The following is a 19850-nucleotide window of genomic DNA, read 5'->3' as shown; positions in this document are numbered from 1 at the left end:
CATAAAGTGCATTATAAATAAAATAATAATAATAATAATAATAATAATAATAATAATAATAATAATAATAATAATAATAATAATAATAATAATAAATATGTCAGCTATGAAAAAGTGACTGAGTTTTTACATTCGGCACCCAATAGAAACCAACCCAGATTACTTGCGATAGAGTGGGACACTCAGACATTACTAGATGGTTGTAATCTTGGTAAAGGTACTATCTATGTACAGAAAAGGTAGAGCTATGACCTGTCAACAAAATCATGGACGGTCAGTGATGATCAGTAATGTGCAGTTTTGACACAAGTTAAAATGGCTTCATGCGTTTAGTTCTGCTGGGTGAAGCACCTTAGAGGATGTGGCCCCTAGATGGCAGCAGTGAACATGTGGAGGTTCACACTGAGGGCAGCAGCTCGTGCAAGGAACCACGTGCGGAAGGAGAAAAGGATATAATAAATGACCAAAAATAATTAGTCTTTTTGGAGACATCTGATTTATTTTGGTTTTAGTTTTTTTTTTTTTTTTCTGTATGGTTTTTGATTGTAAATGTTGTCTTTTGATCAGTTTTTGTATTTTTTGTTAATTCAAGATTCAAAGTGCTTATTGTCATATGTACAGTAAGGAAAGATGTTTTCCTGTACAATGGAATGTCCACACTGGATGGCACAAAAAAAAAAAAAAAAAACATATCAATTTGATACAAAGATAAAAACAAAACAAAGAAAAGAAAAGTATAATAACAATAATTATGATAATTAAAAAAGTAATAAAAGTATATATGTGAAAAGTAGAAAAAGTATAATAGCAATAATAATTTAAAAAGTAATACAGATACAGTATATATAGTTGCTACTGTATATGTAGTTATTTTTTAAATGACATTAATTAATAAATAAATAAATAAAGACAAAAAAAGTACAGAAATATAACTTAATAGGAGTCTGTAATTAATATTTTAAAGAATCTACTTAATGTGGACTAAAACATAATATTGTAATATCTAAACAATTAAAACAGCAGTAAGAAAATATTATATTTGATCACATAAAACACAACTATGGCTACTCTAGAAATGTAAATAAGAAACTACTTTTTTTAAAACAAGATTTATTTATAAATATTCTCTTCAAAGACACATTTCCTTGACATAAGCGTTTACAATTTTACAGTTATTATACATACAGAATTGTTGGGAGGGTCTAGGAGGGATTTCCCATTAGCTGCAGCTATAACAGTCTGTTGGTTATAGGCTTTAACAATACTGTAACAAAACTGAAGAATATTTTTATACAATCACTGCAAAACATCTAGAGAGCTGTAAGCCTGCCTATCTGACATAGTATGTATATTAATGTAAAATCAAAGTGATGATGATGATGATGATGATGATGATGAGGATGGTTGGTCCCTCCAGCCTGCTTTATAAAGCAAGCTGTGACCTTTTTTCCTCCAATTGTTTTCCAGGCCTTCTTTGTAGATTAGCCTGTTTGTTTTCAAGCTTAACAAGAAGCGTTTCTACCTGGACATTTTCATTTTTTCTCGTAATGTGAAGTTGAAGTGACAGGAATTGTCTCTCATATCTCAGACTAACATCTAGGATGAATGACACCTCTTAATACTAATGTCTTGGTGTGTATTTGTGTTTCTCAGCTCACCCAGAGTTGCCTCAGCTATAGTTACCATCAATATCATGCAGAAACATATACGGTACCAGGTCATTGCATGCCATTAGTCAAGCAACAATCTAAATCACCACATTTCATGTTACATCCATGAACAAAAAAATACAATATCTCTTGAATGCAAAATGTGCATTTTAGCCATTTCCTTAAACTCCCTGTTTTACCTTAATATACAATCATAAAATCTATATTTAAGTTTGAGTATTAACACAATTTTGTTACAATTTAAAGTACGTATTTTTGTATAAAACAACTGTTCATTGTCACTTATATAAGATGTTAATGAACACGTTGCTGATCCTGAAAGCAGAATAATGTTTTTTTTTTTTTTACCATAACAACATAAAATACACGTGATATATTGGAATAAAAGTTGTGCTATTGATTAAACTCACTGTATGCCTTACCTTAGGTCAAACTGATGGATCATCAAATGGCAGAAACTCTTTATTGTGATCAGATTAAACCTGCTGTCCTTTTCGCCCTTCCTATCATAAACTGTCAAATAAAAAAACAATCATTTCTGGTATTTGAAATAAATATATTTAAAAAAAGAAGACAAAATGAACTGTCTGGAATTGAAATAAATATGCAGGCAAAGTAAAAATAGATGATTAATATGGAGTTATCCTGTACTGCTGTATTTTTACTGACACATGGTGACAATTATTAAGAGGGCAACCATTATTGGACCTTTGAGGAGTTTGCATATTCTCACTTGTGCTTTTGTGATTCTTGATACTCAAGGTTCTTTTAAAAAAAAAAATACAAAAACATGTTTGATTAATTAGTGTTGCCAAAATTACCCATAAGTTTAAATATTTGTGGGATTGGGTGTTTCTTTCTATATGTGACAGCAAAGTCAAAAGGTTGGAGAAAATCTCTTTTTTACATTTCATTTATTTTATCTTATTTGGAAAATGATGATAGAGTTGAGCTTTCGTCGAAAACGTGTGAGCCAATCCGAGTTTAGTGCGGCCCCTGACGTCAGACGTAAGGGGCGGGGCTACGCTGCGTCCTCAGCCTCTGTAGTAGCAGAAGTTGAGTGTCTCGCTGGAGCTCCATTGAAAGTGTGTGTGGGTAACAGCGGGCGGCCAAAAAGGACGGACGGGGGAAGGAACTAAACACGAAACAAACTCAGCTGCTCTGGTTACGTCACGTTAGTAGTAATTTTACTTCTGAAGACACGTAGAAACCAACGTTCACTGGTGAGACGCGCCAGCGGGTTTCGGCGGAGACGCGCCCTTTGATACGGAATAAACGTTAGCGCGAGAAGAAAGGTGGGAGTTTTAGAGTGAGGAGAGGAAGCGGACAGCCACAGGTCCCAGGTGAGACAGGCTGTCACCCAGAAGATCGCCGTCCTTGGCCGGGACATGCGGATTTCTCTGCTCGCTGGTCGGAGCGCCGCGTCGCATCACAAGTAGCGTCAGGAGGTGGAGAAGAAGGAACGGAGAACAGAAGATCCAGGTGGAGGAGGAGAGTCGGAGCCAGGCTGTCAGCATGTCCCGCAGAAAGCAAAGCAAGCCCCGGCAGATAAAGCGTAAGAGTCACACACACACACACACACGGTGCTGCTTTTTTTTTTTTTTTTTGGTTGTGTACGTGCGTAAATGTGCCACGCGTGTGCGCACGCGGTTGTAGAATAATCCAGATGGACATCCAGTGTTGTAGTGTATTGGTCCAAGTTCTCCAACTAATAACACGTTGGTTCTCCGTTGTGCCAGAGAGCTGCAGAGCCGCGTGTCCGTGCGTAAAAGTTGGTCTTGTTGGTGACGTTTTGTTGTTTCGTCCATCAGCGGCTCAACGTGTCGCCGTTCCTTCCTGTTTAATTCCGTTGTGGAGACGTGTGAGCTGAGATCAGGCACATCTGTGATGAGAATGAGCTCTTTTTTCATTTGTTTTCTGCCGCTGCGTTTCACTTGTGTTTTCCCAGAGATGGAGCGTCAGATATGAGCGCATGGCTGATCTCTGCTGCTGATAAGTGCATTACACACAATTGGATCTCTTTCCCCTTCAGCCTCCCCTTTAACTTAATATTACATCCAGACAGACTGTTTGTGTACCTTCTCTGTTTATTAAACATGAGGGGCTGATCCATCCAAAGTGGAAACATGGATGAATTTGTGAAGCTTCTCCTTTGAGCTCATGAGTTCACCTGCACATGCTCAATGCAGCTGCACATGCAGCTATCGGTTTGTTTGCTTGTTTCATCACAGATGGAGTCACCGTGTCCTCAGAGAGCTGCAGCCCAAAAGGCAACATGTGGAAGTTTAGACTTCCACTGATCACTTCTCATAAATACAGTTGGATTTTATGATGTCGGGAGTGGTGCGGCGGGTGTATAAAGTCATATCTGATGCCAGTGATAACCACTGTTTTCTCTGCTCTCTGGCTTTTCTTTCTGTGACTGTTAGATAAGAAATTATTTTTCATTTTTTTTAAAAATTTATTATTATATTTTTACTGAAAATGTAGTTCAATTTTTATGCAAAAACTTTCTGCTGTAGTGCAAAACCACTTTTTATTTCAATGTTTATTCTAAACTATCTTGAATATTCACTCTGTGAGACAAAGGTAAATACTAAATAAAAAGTATGCGTTTTACAAAGAAGGAAGCTAATTTTATAGTTGTATATTTAACAGTGTAGTTGCATCAGGCAAATTTAAACAACATCTGTTCATTGTTTTTAAATGTGTGTAATATGCAATTCAATAGATAAATAAAGCAATAAACTAATGGTGTATTCATTAGGGTCACCTCTAGTGATAGACCGATATTATCGGCCGATTTTTGCGTTTTTTATGTGTATGGCATTGGCCGATGCAGGCTGCAGCGTTTGCCGATTCGCATTATTTCATATTTGTTAAATATTTTTTTTAATTTGTGTCGTTCTACCTCACATTTCATTTCAATAAATGTTCCTTTTTTAAAAATTGAGGCTCGTACCATTTGTTATCATCATTGTGTAATTGTTATGATGTAAAATGAGGGAGCAAAAGTATTATCGGCTCAAAATATCGGTCCAAGAAAATCGTCAGTCCGTATCGGTCATTGGTCCTAAAATATCCATATCGGTCGATCCCTTGTCACCTCACATTTCTATTACTCAGAAAAGGTTGATTTTTATTTATTTTAAAAAATGCAATAAATTAAACAGGGTTTTATTAAGCACCAGGTTTTAAACTGAAGATCTGAAGCCCAAAACTGCCCCTTCAAAACACCAGACACAGCCTACAGCATGATTTTGCATGGAGTAAAATATACATAATAATACTGATAATTAGGTAAAACTGCTCTGTTAGTTAGAGAATGAAAAATGCACTTGTTTTGCTCTTGTATTTTTCCTGCCTGGTACACTTGAAATCAAATTGTTCTGAATGTAAGTTTGGCCTTAAAACATACATATTTTGGATATATCATCACATTGATTGGTAGGTTTGGAGTGCGGCCTCACAGTTAAAGGGCTTGTCATCATGTGTGTAGTTTGCATGTCTTTCTCCTACAGTTTGTTGGTAGTGACTTGTTTATTGTTTCTCTAAAGGAATCTGGAATAGGCTCAGCTTTACTATGAGTCAATCATCCCTCCAATCATTCCCTTTCTGGTGTCCTTACACGACTCGTCTCTTATCACATTAGTTGGCCTGGGTTACATTTTATTGTGGCTGGTGTGAAAACTGTATGTGGAAGTTTACATGTCCAGGAATCACTATCTAGTTTTTTTTTTTTTTTTTTTTAACCAGGGTTGTGTTTCGAAAAATGACAATGAAGGACTTTCTATAATCACCAGAGCCTCAAAATTTTCACTTCAATTTTTCCTAAATTCAGTGTCAGAGTTTATCTCTTTCTTTTTTTGTTTCCTTTTTTTATTGTTTATTCTTTAATTAAATGCCACTTTTGGCTATTAAACTTCCAGAAATTGTGTCAGACATGGTTATTTAGGCTAATTGATTGAAATGATTGCTATTAAATAATTTAATATTTCTATGCTGCAAAAGCGCACCAAAAGCATGCGCTGAAATCACCTCAGATTATGTAGGACAAGATTTGACATTTGACATTTTCATCTCTTTGCCCAAAAATCAAATCAAAATTAACTGTCAAAGCAATATTGTCATTTCAGGAAGTGAATTCCATAATTTCTGTCAGTTTCCAGCGATAAAGGAAAATCCAAGGCAGTTTTATTGTTAAAATAGTAAATACAAATATTAGTTGATGTCAGTAAATCTGTGTGTGTGCAAATTATTCAATAAGATATTTCATCTGACATAAACTAAACCACTCGCCCAACTTTTTATACATTTGGTTTTTCTGCTGTATTGGACTAGGTATTATGATTATACATGTGATTTTATTTTTCTCTAGTGTCATATGACAGTATATGTTTATCCATGTTAGTGTTTTATTAACAATCCTCCTACGTACTGGATTATCTTCCTCATGGAGATGATTTACACGTGTGTGTTTCTATTTCCTGTTTCCATGCGGTTTGGATTATGAGTGCCCAACTTCACTCCCTACCATGTGAAGGGTTGTTATGGTGACCTCTTGTGTTTGTTTTAATAACGACAACAACAATGCAGAATGTTCAGCCAATAAAGTACACAGGAAGTAAGTTTTTTTTTTTAACACGTATTTAACAGATCGTGTCGATTGATACATTTTTATTGTCCCCACATAGGAATTCCTTTTAGTTGCTGGTAAAAGCCATCTCGACAGGGCAGAAAGCTGCGAGTATCGAGGGAGGGTGGTCGGTGAGGGGGCAACAACGCTGACAAAGGGTGGCCATGACACCCCAGAGACATGCACACGTGTACTGTGCACGCAGACCGAGTCCAGTCTGCGTTTATCAGCCTTGGAGTTTGAAATACGTCCCAGGCCTGACGAGAGTTCACAACCTCTCTGTGGAAACAGAAAAAGGAAATAGACACATTGATACAGTAAGGTCATGAAGTATATAAACTAGGGCTGGGCAATTCCGATTCGATTTTTTTTTTTTTAATTCACTTAAAAATGACTGCTAATGCTAATCAGAATGTGGTTGATCAGTACATCTTGTGTTCTCTGTAAATGTCTACACAGAATCTACACGTGTTTCTGTTCTGTGTGTAACCACAGGGAGGGTTCACAGATACGACTCATCTGACCAAAGCGATGATAGGATAATGAGTGACTAATGTTCATGAACTTGAATGCAAACCACAAAGTTTGATAGTTTGTGCAATGCCTGATCTAAGCTTGATGAACCAAAGATCTACTGTTCAGCGTCTCCTGCAGAAGCAACAGGTTCCCAAATACATCTGTTCACTGTGAAATGTAAACTGACATTTACAGTTATGTTATTTACTTTATAGTTTTTGTTGTTACTTCACCAATAAGGTGATGTTTTCCCCTCTTGATCACTGTAGTGCTCTGGGCAGGGATGGGCAACTTCATCACAGCCTGGGCCACAGAAATGTGATTGTATCTGATCCGAGTGCTACATGATCAACATACATGTCAGCATTTAGAATAATGACCAATCAGAGCATTAATACAGAAAAAAGTGTTTTTTTGTCTTTGTTTTTAGTCATTATGTCCATTTTGGTTATTTGCTTGTGTTCTTCTTGGTGTACTTTATGTATTTTTCTGTCATTTTCTGCATTTTCCTTCTTTATTTTAGCATTTTCTGAGTAACTTTTTGTCTTTTTGTTGTTGTTTTCTGTATTTTCCTGTCATTTTGTAAATAGTTTGTGCATCTTTTGAGCTACTCTGTAATGTGTTAGTGCTTTTGTAGTCATTTTGTTTGTTTTAAGTGGTTTTTGTGTCTGTCTTTGTTGTCATTTTATGTTTTATGACCCATTTTGGGTGTTTTTGTGTACTTTGTGTATTATGTTGGGCTTCATATTTCTTCCAACTTATTGAATTACAATGTTTGAGGATTTGCTTTGGGTGCCGCAAAAAAATAGACTAAGGGCTACATGTGGCCGCCAGTTGCCCATGTCTGGTGTAAGCTATCTCTGATGTTGGAAATCTCCATTATGGTTATGAGTTTAGAGTCAAATCCCAAATGTTCTACTTTAAAAAACGCACACAGAAGGCTGCATTGTGTGGATGAACTCAGCTGTTTGCTTGACCTGAAAACTCACAGCAGAAAAAGCAACAATTGAAGAAGTTCTTCACCTAAAACAACAACATTACTGCTACCTTTTATTAAGACCTTTTTTTCTTACGACAATGGATGTAGTCTGAGGCTTTCTGGAGGCAAATGGTAGAGGAGGTGGAGAAGGGGCTGTTTGTGTTGCAGATAGATATTTGTCTGTGTCTCTTTGTGCGTCATCCTCCCCCAACCGTTGGTGATCTTTCAGCCTGATAAGGCTCCTCTCCTCGATTGTGAAGATAAGGCGAGCCAGGCAGGCGGCCCACTGAGGCTGGATCCCTGGGCTTATATTTTGGCGGTTTAGATTGGAGACATGATAAAACTTGGCGGCGATTGCTGCCGCTGATAGAGCAGAAAAGGCAAAAGGAAGGAGAGCTGGTGGATGGAGGGCACGTTGTAATTACATCTGGCTTGTTGCATGTTCCCAACGACGGCAGGGTTTTTTTTGTGCAAGTTTTTTAGTTTGATGATTAAATGGGTGGTCGGAAACCGTTGAGAAAGGGATGGATAGAGGAAAGAGTGGAGGTGGTTATAAGTGGGTAGATGGTGGGGGGAGGAGTGACGTGTGTGCTGTTAGATGAATGTGTGGTGTGTTTTTAATGGCAGCTCTGGCGCTCCCCCGCCTCGCTCACAAAGATGTTCAAGGCTGATAAGGAGGGCTGCTGATGGTTGATAGATAACACCCTGCAGATACACACTCCTGATTGGGTCCCTGTGTGTGTGTGTGTGTGCGTGAAAGTTTGATTCCAATGACATCAGCGCACCATCTCAGAGGTCAACATGAATAATACGTCGCCTCCCACAACTGAAAGCAAACAAGGACGCCTGCAGAGGCCAGACAAGGAAATCACCACTCTGACCTCCTCCTCCTCGTCTACTTGTTCTTTCTTTCATATTGCAGCGTTAATCCTGCAATGACTGCAACTCCACAAAGAAATATTACTACAGACTGATATATTTATAATTTCAATTATATAGGCTAAAACCTGAAGTTGCTGTTACTGTCAATTTTTTACGGCAACACACCACGATTAAAGTAAAGATAACATGTTTTACTGTTGGTTCAATTTTGGCTTCAAAGGAGCATTTAAAACTTTTATTTTGAAAATACTAACCTCTTTACACAAGGGTCCACAGTGCTTATTCATCAGTAGCTGTGTTTCCATCACCCTTGGAAATGCGCAGAATCTAAATAACGCAATAAAACTGGTAATGGAAACACCTGAAGTTTGAAAATAACACTCACATATCGCAAAAAAGTTTTGACGCGTGTGGAGGAATTGCAGACTTTTTGATATTGAGTCGTAAAAGCGCTATGGAAACACTTTTTTCTGCAACTACACGTCTCAGAATGTGACGTACCTGGTCACATGACCACTTCTCTCCAAGAAAACATGGCGCGGTACGTGTGGACTGATGAGGAGACTGGGACATGCATTATACTTAAAAATGATTACTGCCACATTAGACGTGAAACAACAAAGGAATACAGAGGCTCTGTTTGAATAGACCCTCCTATTTCCTTTCTTATCCACTGTTACTTAACCTCGTGGATGACGCCACAGGGTTAAGGAAAGGAGTTAGGAAATGGACATCACGTTTGTTTTGACAATCAGACGCACTTCCACTAGAAATATGAATTATGTTGAATAAAACAGAATGTGGATAAAAATGTCTCTGATCCCTTTTTCTTGAACCACAAAGTGTCTGTTTTATGTCAGTTATAATCTGATAATATGTCTTACATATAAAAATATATTCATTTTAGATTATTTATTTAAAGTTGTTCAAGGCATATTATGGCATTGGTAACCTACATGATCTCCGTTTTACTTGTCAGCGCTCAGGTGTGCCTGTCTCTTTAAATGTTGTCACCGCAAGGAATTGTAGGTCAGCATTATCTCGTCTCCTTTGGTAAAGGATGCATCAGTGTTTCCTAGGGTAAAGGAGGTAAAAAAGGAAGCATTGAGCCTCTTTTCCTGAGGTTAAACAGAACTGGGACGCTCCTTTATCATGGCCGCCACTTAAACACTTCCAGGGGTGAAGGAAGAGTGGATAGGAAAGGAGATAGGAAAGGAGATAGGAGGGACGATTCTGACGCAGCCACAGTGTTATAAGGAGGTTTGGAGCGTCCAGCTTTTTGCAGCGAAGTCTCGCGGGATGAGATTCACGGGAGTTACGAAGCTCCAGCCCAAAACGACCTTCAATGGAAAGACGTTCAAAGCACAATTATGCTTTGTTGACATTTAGAAATATCGCTTTTATCTTGCAAAAAAAATCTGTAATGGAAACACAGTTAGTGTGTGTAATTCTAGTCTATTTTAACTTTAAATCTCCATGTAGCCTTTAGGTTAGCTGAAGAAAGGTGCTGAGAGAGCGTCATGTAATGGGTTTCCATGGCTACACTGCTGTATCTTGGCCATACATCACAAAGTTGATCTCAAGCTTTGTGCAAGGGTGAAATTTGTACTTTTTCATGCTCCCAACTTTGTGGGATCAGTTTGGGGGACGACAACGGTCCCATCTTGTTTCTGCATGACTGCTGTGCTGCACACCGGTCCTCAAAGCAACGGCCATTGAAACATGGATGGGTGATCAGGGCCAGCGTCAGTGTCTGACTTCATAAATATGCTAGTGGAAGAATAGTAAAAAACACCCCATAAAGCCTTCTAGGAGTTGTTGAAGCTGTCTCGACAATATTAAACTGGCCTTTTTGCCTTCATTGGTCACATATATGTTACACATATATGAAATTTGTCCTCTGCATTTTAACCCATCCCTGGGGAGCAGTCGGCAGCCATTATGTGGCGCCTGGGGAGCAGTTCGGGGTTATGGGACTTGCTCAACATCCCACAGTGATGGCCGGCAACCCTCTGATTATAAGCCCAGCGTCCTTAACCACTAGGCCATTGCTCCCCTTGAACTCCTTAAACCCAATGGTTTAAGGGAAAATGACTTGTACCATAATTTTGGATGGATTAATTATGATTAAAATGATCTAAGGTTATTATATTGACCTAAATCAGAGGTTTCCAACCTTTTTCGGGTCCTGACTTCATTTTTAATAAACAGTATAACAAACATAATGAAAAACTGAGTAGCCAGGATTAGTGCACAATATACGCCAGCTCAGATATTTTTATACTGCATTTAATTTGAACTAGATTTATATTTGAGGAAGTGAAATTATAGAATAGCGTTGTTTTGAGATTGTGTGTGGTGTTTTAATTTGAAAAAGAATTGTATATTAGAACAAATTAAAATCTGTATTTTTTTTTTAATACTAATTACTAGAGAAAGATTTCAGGTGAACCCACATGGGGTCACGACCCCAAGGATGAAAAACACTGACTTAAGTTTTTGTAGGTTTAGACTTAAAACTATGTTTTTCAAAATTTGAACTTGTTTTAACTTCCAGCTGTGCGTGTGCGTGTGCGTGTGTGTTTTTTAATCACCTGTTGGTTAAGACCTCGCCTCACGTGATTGGTATATGAAAACACAATTGAGAGATTAATTCAGTCTTTTGTGAACAGAAACAGACCCAGAAACATTCTGAAAAGACGCCCACATTGCCTGGGTGACTCTCCCTTTTGTGTCTTTGTGTGTGTGTGTGTGTGTGTGTGTGTGTGTGTGTGTGTGTTTTTTAAACTCCTCCTTTGTTCTGTTTTTAGCTTGATGTGAACTTTAGATAAGCCTCAGGGCCTGATCTTAGGGGGAGATAGAGATGGCAGAGTGTGATTAAAGTTGTTATCAGGTCGGAGCAGGCGGACTCAGGAGGTGGGTGGGGGGGAGGGGGAGTTGGGGAGGGTGTGAACCACGCAGGTCTGGGCGGGAGCAGCCGGGGTCCAGACCAAAGCAATCAGTTCCAGCCTTAATGTGATTAATGTTGTTGTATAATTAGATGATAGGTGTGAATATGTTTCTTTTCTCACGCTTTCAAACACCCCCCCCCCACCCCCCCTTTCCCTAACAAGCGTTGTCATCGATTAATTTAATTAAACTAATACCACGTATTACTTATCCTAGATCTGCCTCAGATATCCCCAACATGTCAGGAAATTTTATTGCTAATATTTATCTGCATGTTTTTTTTCTTTACTTTAAATAATTGTAACTAGTAGGGCTGGGCAATATGGACCACGGTATACTACGATATAAATCTTAATATTTTAAACTCAACAAAGTCTGACCAAAAAGACAATTCTGGGTTAAATCTGCTGATGAAAAATGTCACACAGGCTAAACATCTGCGCTACATGTGCTACTTTTGGCTTTTTCTCCGATAGGGGACAGCACGTGTGAGTGAGTTCTTTAGTGTGGCTTGTTTAGATGAAGGTTGCACAATTGATCACATCTTAATTGTGATCACGATTTTGGTTGAAACGAATCATCGGCAATATTTACATTTAAAATACAGGCTCTGCACTCTGTAATAATGTATTTATTTTTTAGCCTTTGGTACATTTTACATTTTCTGGTAATATATTTAAAATTCTTATTTAAAGCTTGATTTTTTTTTTTTTTTTTACTGTAAACTGTACACATATTGTTTGTTTGAAAGTAGTGTCATATTGTCATTTTGATTACAATATTGATCAAAATAATTGTGATAATCAGAATCAGAATCAACTTTATTTACCGTGTAATGTATGTTATACACACGAGGAATTTGACTTGGTGAACTGTGCTCTCTCTAACAATGTAAACATTAAATAATAACAATCAACTAGAAAAAATCTAAACATAAATATAAACAGTAGTTAAAGACGAATATGTGCAAAACTATATAAAATAGTATAATAATAGTAATAATAATAGGATAATAGTGCAGTGATTATCATTTTGGTCATTATCTAATTGAGCTTTTCATGCTGTTCTGAGAATTAGTGAAAGCAGCTACTCCTAAAACAAGTATTTTAATACAAAATAACTAATTTATCTCAGAAATATGGAAAAATTGTAAAGGAGGACACCGTTTGACTGTGATTGTATGAATACAAACAAGTTAAAAAATATAGAATATAAATATATTGTCATTTTCTATAAAGCCAAAATAGAAAACTCAATATATTTTGAATCTGGATACATTGCCCAGCCCTAGCAACTAGTAAAGGCGAGACGTGTCGGCAGAAGAAGAAGAAGGAGAAGTCGTTGATTTCCCTGGCACATGTTAAAGCAGCTCGATGATGACGATTGGATATCAGCCGACCAATGATTGTCACGCTTTAATCAGATATCTTTGTGTGAGGGCTGCATATGACTGGGATCAGTCATACCCACATATACACACATCGCCTGTGCACATTTGCATCGACCTGCACGTTTTAGTGCACGAGCCACCGTGCACTGCTGCCTGTTACAGTTCTTCCTGCTTTTTTTCTTACTATTCTCACTTTAACTCGACTTTTCTCAATTTAAATTTTAATATCAGAGGTGAAAGTAATGTATTACAAGTAACTGAGTTGCTTCTATGGGAAGTGTTTGAGGATATTTCTAAATCAGTCATTTTTACTTGTACTTAAGTACATTTTAAAAGAATGAAAGTAATTCATTACATTTCTAAACCCAACCGTTAGTGAGTAAATTATTATTTTATACTTTTATTACTTTTATTTCATTATTATTTTTTTATTCTAAAAAAATAATAATTACTTGTTTTGTAGTGTGGAATGTTAGAAAAGGCTTAATCAAGTGATGTTAGTTAAGAGAAAACCAATTGGTTGCATACATTTTAACCTTCAACATAATATCTACAGTATTCTGCAATTCAATTAAATAAATAAAAAATGAATTGCATAAAAAAACAAATACATAAAAAATCAGAAATTTGAATCCGATTTTCGACATTTGTTTTCAGGCTGATATCGGACCGATATCCGATATCAATATCGGATTGGGACACCCCTAATCTATTTGTTCTTAGTCGTGCCATTTCTGATCAATCCCTTATAGTTCAGGTTGTGGTTTCTACCCATCATGTTGTTACCCACATGGCACATTAGGCATGACACTGTTTTAATGAGTTAAAGGGGACATATCATGGTTTTAAATCCTTCCTTTTTAGATATAAATCATACAGTTGTGGTCTATATAAAGCGGAACTGCAATGCTTGAGTCTGAATTCCTCATTATTATAGCTCCACCCCTTTTCTACCCCTTTTCTGATGTGCTTCTGAGAGCAACTCTTTTGGTGCGGTCTCTTTAAATGCAAATGAGAGACTCCATACCCCACCCCCTCTTCAGGTGACACTCGGTTCAACTCCACCCTGCTCGGCCATTTTTGTAGTTTGATAGAAGAGATACGGCTATGTAGCGGCGCATAAACTTTTTATTCAGAGGTTATTTACAAAATGTCAACAACAGAAGACTTGTCCATCCAGCTTTACATGTTTGAGCCAGAGTCTGACCCGGCGGGGTCCTCTCGTAACTTCTGCATCCTGGAGCTTGGACTACAAAATAAAAGCGAGAAATAAAAATGGCGGATTGCTCGAAGTGTTGGACCTGGAGTCGATGTCCTAATTTGGCAGTTCCGCTGCAAATACTGTGATGTAATAGTTCAAAAAACGTAATAGAGAATAGATAAAATCGAAACAGATTGAAAAATATGAGCTAAACAGAATATAAAGATATCTACGGAGCACCTGAAGAGACTAATTTGATTTTTTCTGTACTTCTAAGCACTCTAAATATACAACAAAATGCATTTAAGGGCTAAAAAAGTGGATTTAGCATGATATGTCCACTTTAAAAAATACATCTATACTTAGAGCCTGATTATTTTTTTTAACATTTTGAATTGAATTCATTGGTGTTATTTTATTTTTTAAATAATTGTACATTTTGACAAATCTTTTATTTTGTACAGATGCCTTTATGGAAAATAAATTAAGTTCCAATTGTGCAAGATTTGGTCTCTTCCTTATAAAGGTTATACATGAGATGTTTACTGTATGTAAGGGAACCGTGGCAATATTTATTATGAGAAATAAACATGATGGGTGAAAATAACTAGTGACTTTTACTTTGAATACTATTTTATTGAGGTACTTTTTACTTGTACATGAGTATTATATGTATGACTTACTTGTACTGGTACTTGAGTAACAGTACTTTACTGTTAAATATTGATGATGGAGGTGATCATGAAACTTAAATATCATAAGACACAGCTTTAAATGACAAATTTAACATGTTTTTGTTTATTTAAATTGCATTTTTGTCCATTTTATAAACAATTTTTGTATGAGGCAAGCTATAAATGATTAACATGAATCTTTTATTGGATTTAAACTATCATTCATCTTTAACTGTTATTCACTGTTTATTAAATAACAGGTTTTTGCCTGTTTTAGTACAGAAGTAGGCTCTCATCTCTGATCGTTTGATCAATATAATGGCTTTGCCCTATTTTATTTTATGTTTTCTACAAAACCACACATCTAACTTACCACATTAAGCATCTACTGTAACTAATTTATTTTTACTATTTTGTGTAAAACAAAAGAAGTTTTTCCTACACCTATAATACAATACAATACACATCCTGATATGTATTGCAACATTATAGCAGAAATCTGTGAAATTCAGTTTAAAATTTTCCTCTAGTCCATTTTATTTTCAATTTTATTGGCTTACTCGAATTTTATGTCATCACTAATAATAATAATAATATTAATAACTTTAATTTGTAAAGCACTCTACATTTAGTAATCTCAACGTGTTACAGAGACAAGGGCAGAGAGAGAGAAAAAAATAATTCAACGGACAAAAGCAATAATAAAGTCAACAGCGAAAAAAATCAATAAAACACAATTTAGCTGATAGCTTTGGTAAAAATCACTGGTGTGCTAAACTTCACAAAAAATGTGCAAAAAATGCTTAATTGGGATTAAACTAGTTAACTTTTAGTTCAAATTAAATTTTTCTATGCTTTAGAGTGTGAAATTCATGCTTAAATCATGCAAAACCTCCAAAAGAGAGATGGTGAGATTTTACACCAGAGTTCAAAGTTCATCTCTTTGCTACAGAAGCTCGTTGACGTGTGTGTATTTGGAGGATTCTTAGTTCCTAAAGTAGAAAAATACATAGAGAGCTTTCAATTTGTTCATCATTGGAACCAAAGACGAATATAAGTTAGTGTTTACCTATGTGTGGCTCACAGTCTGTGGATGTGCTGTGTTGGTGCGTGTGTGTGTGTGTGTGTGTGTGTGCGCTTATGGGCAGACTCGGTGAAAAAAGGGAAGTCTGCAGAGCTGATGGAGGAAACACCGTTTGTGTGTGTGTTTGTGCGTCGATGAGTTATTACTCTTTCCGGCTATTTACCCAAGGGAAAGCCCGCCCTGAATTATGACTCTCCAACTTGGTGCGGTTGTAAACGGTTTGACCTTTGACCAAATTTTAGTCATTTTTTTGTGTTTTTTTGTGATTTTTTTTCTGTTCTTTAAAGTTATTTTGTATATGTTGGTCTTTTTGTAGTCATTTTGTGTGTTTATGTGGTTGTTTAGTGTGTCTTTGTAGTCATTTTGTGTGTTTATGTGGTTGTTTAGTGTGTCTTTGTTGTCATTTTGTGTGTTTATGTGGTTTAGTGTGTCTTTGTTGTCATTTAGTGTGTTTATGTGGTTGTTTAGTGTGTCTTTGTTGTCATTTTGTGTGTTTTTTGAACCGTTTTTTGTACTTTTTTTTTTTTTTAAATGTTTTTGTGTTTTTGTTGTTACTTTTTGTACTTTTCTTGCCATTTTGTGCATTTTTCTGTTGTTTTTTGTGTTTCTGGAGTTTTATGTGTTATGTTGGACTTCATATAACTCCAACTTCATGAATTGCAATTTTTATGCAATTCGTTTTTTATTTGTTTTATTGAATTGCAGAATACTGTAGATATTATGTTGAAGGTTAACATTTATGTAACCAATTGGTTTTTCTCTTAACTACCTACCTTGACTACATCACTTGATTAAGCCTTTTCTAACATTCCACACTACAAAAAAAGTAATTATTTTTTTTTTAATAAAAAAATAAAACAAAAGTAATAAAAGCATGTATGATTCAGGCTGACATGGCTGCAATATCGAAATCATATCGAAGATGAAAACGTTGTATCGGGACATCCCTAATATGGATTAAACAGAGGGCCGCCAGTTGCCTATGTCTGCATTATTACGACCTCTGTAACCCCAATAACTGAAAGATGTTGACCATTAAAGGGGTCTTAGGGTTCTTACTAAGCCACTTCACATTTTAAATCTTATTGGGTCAATACTTTTTGAACATAACATCAGACCTGCAGGAAGAAAATACAGAATTCACTTCCTGAAATGGAAATTGCAATGTGATATGAATTATCCCTTTACATGCATGATTTTGGACAATCTCCTATATTTACATGCTAGTTTTACACATCAACAGGTGGTTGAATGTGTCGTAAAGAGACGGACATTTAAAATCTTTCCCAACATATCACAAAATGTTTTGTGGAATAACAGACTTTACCTCCTGGAATGGAAATAGCTTTATGACATATGAATAGTTGGCTATTGAATTTGAAAGTAACAACTTGAAATTTAATTTATTGTTTTAAAACTAAACTAGTATGGTAACTTGAAATTTGATTTTTTCTGCTAAAAAAAAAAATCAAAATATTTCTGCTTTTCAAATTCAATTTCACTACAAGGGGACAGACTTCCGGTTGTTTTTACGTCTACACAAACTCCTTTATGGCCCGTTGAGTAGAAATGTATTGAATTTTTGGAATGTACTAAGATTATTATTTTTTTCCAACAGGAAAAAATACAATTTCAATTTGTTACTTTCAAAATTTAATACCAACTATTAAGTTTCTGGTGGCTCAAATCTCAAGATTTTGTGTGAATTCAGTATGATATTCCGATTCGTTAATCTGAAGCATAGAAAATAAAATGAGAACAATAGTTAACTCAAACAACACCCGTGAGCATTTTTGGCATGATTTGGGAAAGTTTCATTGCCAGCAATAACGTCTAATTGGAGAAAGTTGACAAAAAGGAAACAAAACTGAATTTCCTTTATAGATATTTCAGTTACAGAACACAAATACCTATTCAGTGTTTGCACTTCTCACCTTTAACTGTTTCTTGTTTAAATTAAGTAAACAGAGCTTTTGTTTGTGCCTCACGGCTCAGGATTGAGTCCGGACACTCAAAGGACAGTGTGTTTGTGTGGATATATATCATAGTGTGTGTGTGTGTGTGTGTGTGTGTGAGTTCAAGTGTGTGTGAGCCACTAACCTGTGTTATGACAAGGCCCCCCCCAGCGACAGTGATAAGACCAACCATTTACGCCTACTGTGCTGAGCACTCTGTTCCGGGGTGTTAAGGCAACCTGGGCAAACAACAGCGCCTGACCTGCTTTTACAGCCTCACACACACACACACACACACACACACACACACACACACACACACACACACACACACACACACACACACACACACACACACACACACACACACACACACACACACACACACACACACACACACTCTTGTCCTCACCGACCGACAATAAATTCTATTGTAGCTGGAGGCTGCCGGGCTTGAATTCCCAGATCGCAGATATTAAAGCAAACAAACAGTGGAGATGTTCAGGTTCAAAGGTCAAAGCAAAGGCATGGAAACACAAGCCCTGATGTCCTCGCACACAATTTGCTCACACGCCTTAAATAACAGTGACCTTTGACCTCAGGTGCACCTGCTTCTGTGGAGGCCAGAAAAAACTATTGTAACTTTGATTAAATGTCACACAATAATCAATATTATGATAATAGGAAATATGTTTTACCTATAGGACTGCACCATTATTCATTTTAAATAGAAATGAAGGATTATGTAAAAAAAATTAAATTTTAAATGTTTTAATTTCATTTTTTTAAACTAAGGTCATAGTCGTTATGATGCAGCTCTATAATAACTTTTAACTGAGCACTGCTGGCCTCACTTACCATGCTGTGACTCTGTCGTGAGTTACTAGTTTATTTTTGATAGAAAGAAATGCATTGATCTGGACCATAAACACAGAGTGCGTTAAAGATGTTGTCAGACTCATTTACGAGCCCAAAAATTTGGAAAAAAGAGGAACTAGGTCATATGTAATGGCAAAGGGTAGCTTTAATGAGCAAACAATAGTGAAAAAAGGCAAAACAGGGGAACAAAAGAGACAAAATGTAGGGAGAAAAGGAAACAAGTGGTATTTATTGGGCGAAATGTAGCTTATTTGGATGAAAAGTGGCCAAAAAAATGAAATAAAGGACAAAAATTGGATTTAAGTGTCAAAAAGAACTTGCAAAAATGGATAAAACAATAAGGAAAAGGGATATTTATTGGCAAAAGGTAGCAAAGTCAAAAATTGTCACATACTTTTGAAAAGGGGCAAAAATGAGAAAAAGGAAAAACAGTAGGTTAAAAAGGGGTTAAAAAGTTTCCCCCTTTTAAAGGTGCAGTCTGCAACTCTCATAAAAGTCACTTTTTGTCATATTTGATAAAGCTGTCACAATGTAAGGACAACTTTACATCAAACTAGTAGTTTGATGTAAAGCCCCGCCCCCTGCTGCTCCTGCAGCCTTTGGCAGATTGCCAGAATGCACCGCGACCGAGCAAAAAGAACCAATCAGAGCCAGGATTGTGTTTGATGGGCTGTCTGACAGCTGTTGCTCACAGGCCCCGCCCCTTTCCCGGGTTGGGGCGCCGTCTTTTTTTACAGTTTATGGTCTTTTAACAGAGCATGTTATATTACTGTGATGTTGCTGTCGGACTAACGTTAGCTTCTTAGCTCCTCTGAGGGAGGGACGTTGGAAAGTTCGGAGGCAGGGCCACAGAGCAGCGGGGAGGGAGGGATCTGAGAGTTGCGGATGGCACCTTTAAGGTTTTTTGGGGTAATAATTAAAATGAAGATGTAAAAAGCCACATGTTGATCATCACTGACTCAATAACAGCTTCTACATGGTGTCACTGATAATGTCGTGCACTGGTCTGGACACAAAATGCCAGGGCTGAATTTT

At 36.7% G+C, this 19850-nt stretch overlaps 1 protein-coding gene across 1 annotated transcript in view; it reads left to right on the top strand.

The window, feature by feature from the left end:
* The first annotated feature begins 2718 nt into the window (after positions 1 to 2718).
* Positions 2719 to 19850, top strand: part of zfpm1 (zinc finger protein, FOG family member 1) — a 142502-nt gene continuing 125370 nt past the window's right edge. The window contains exon 1 of the mRNA XM_028451225.1: positions 2719 to 3225. Coding sequence (XP_028307026.1) covers positions 3186 to 3225 — 40 coding nt within the window. The 5' untranslated portion in view covers positions 2719 to 3185. The remainder of the gene's footprint in view (positions 3226 to 19850) is intronic.

This window comes from Gouania willdenowi, chromosome 6, assembly GCF_900634775.1.
Source record: "Gouania willdenowi chromosome 6, fGouWil2.1, whole genome shotgun sequence".
Classification (NCBI taxonomy): domain Eukaryota; kingdom Metazoa; phylum Chordata; class Actinopteri; order Blenniiformes; family Gobiesocidae; genus Gouania; species Gouania willdenowi.
Note: the sequence above shows the minus strand (reverse complement) of the source record. Positions and strands in the feature narration are given on the sequence as shown.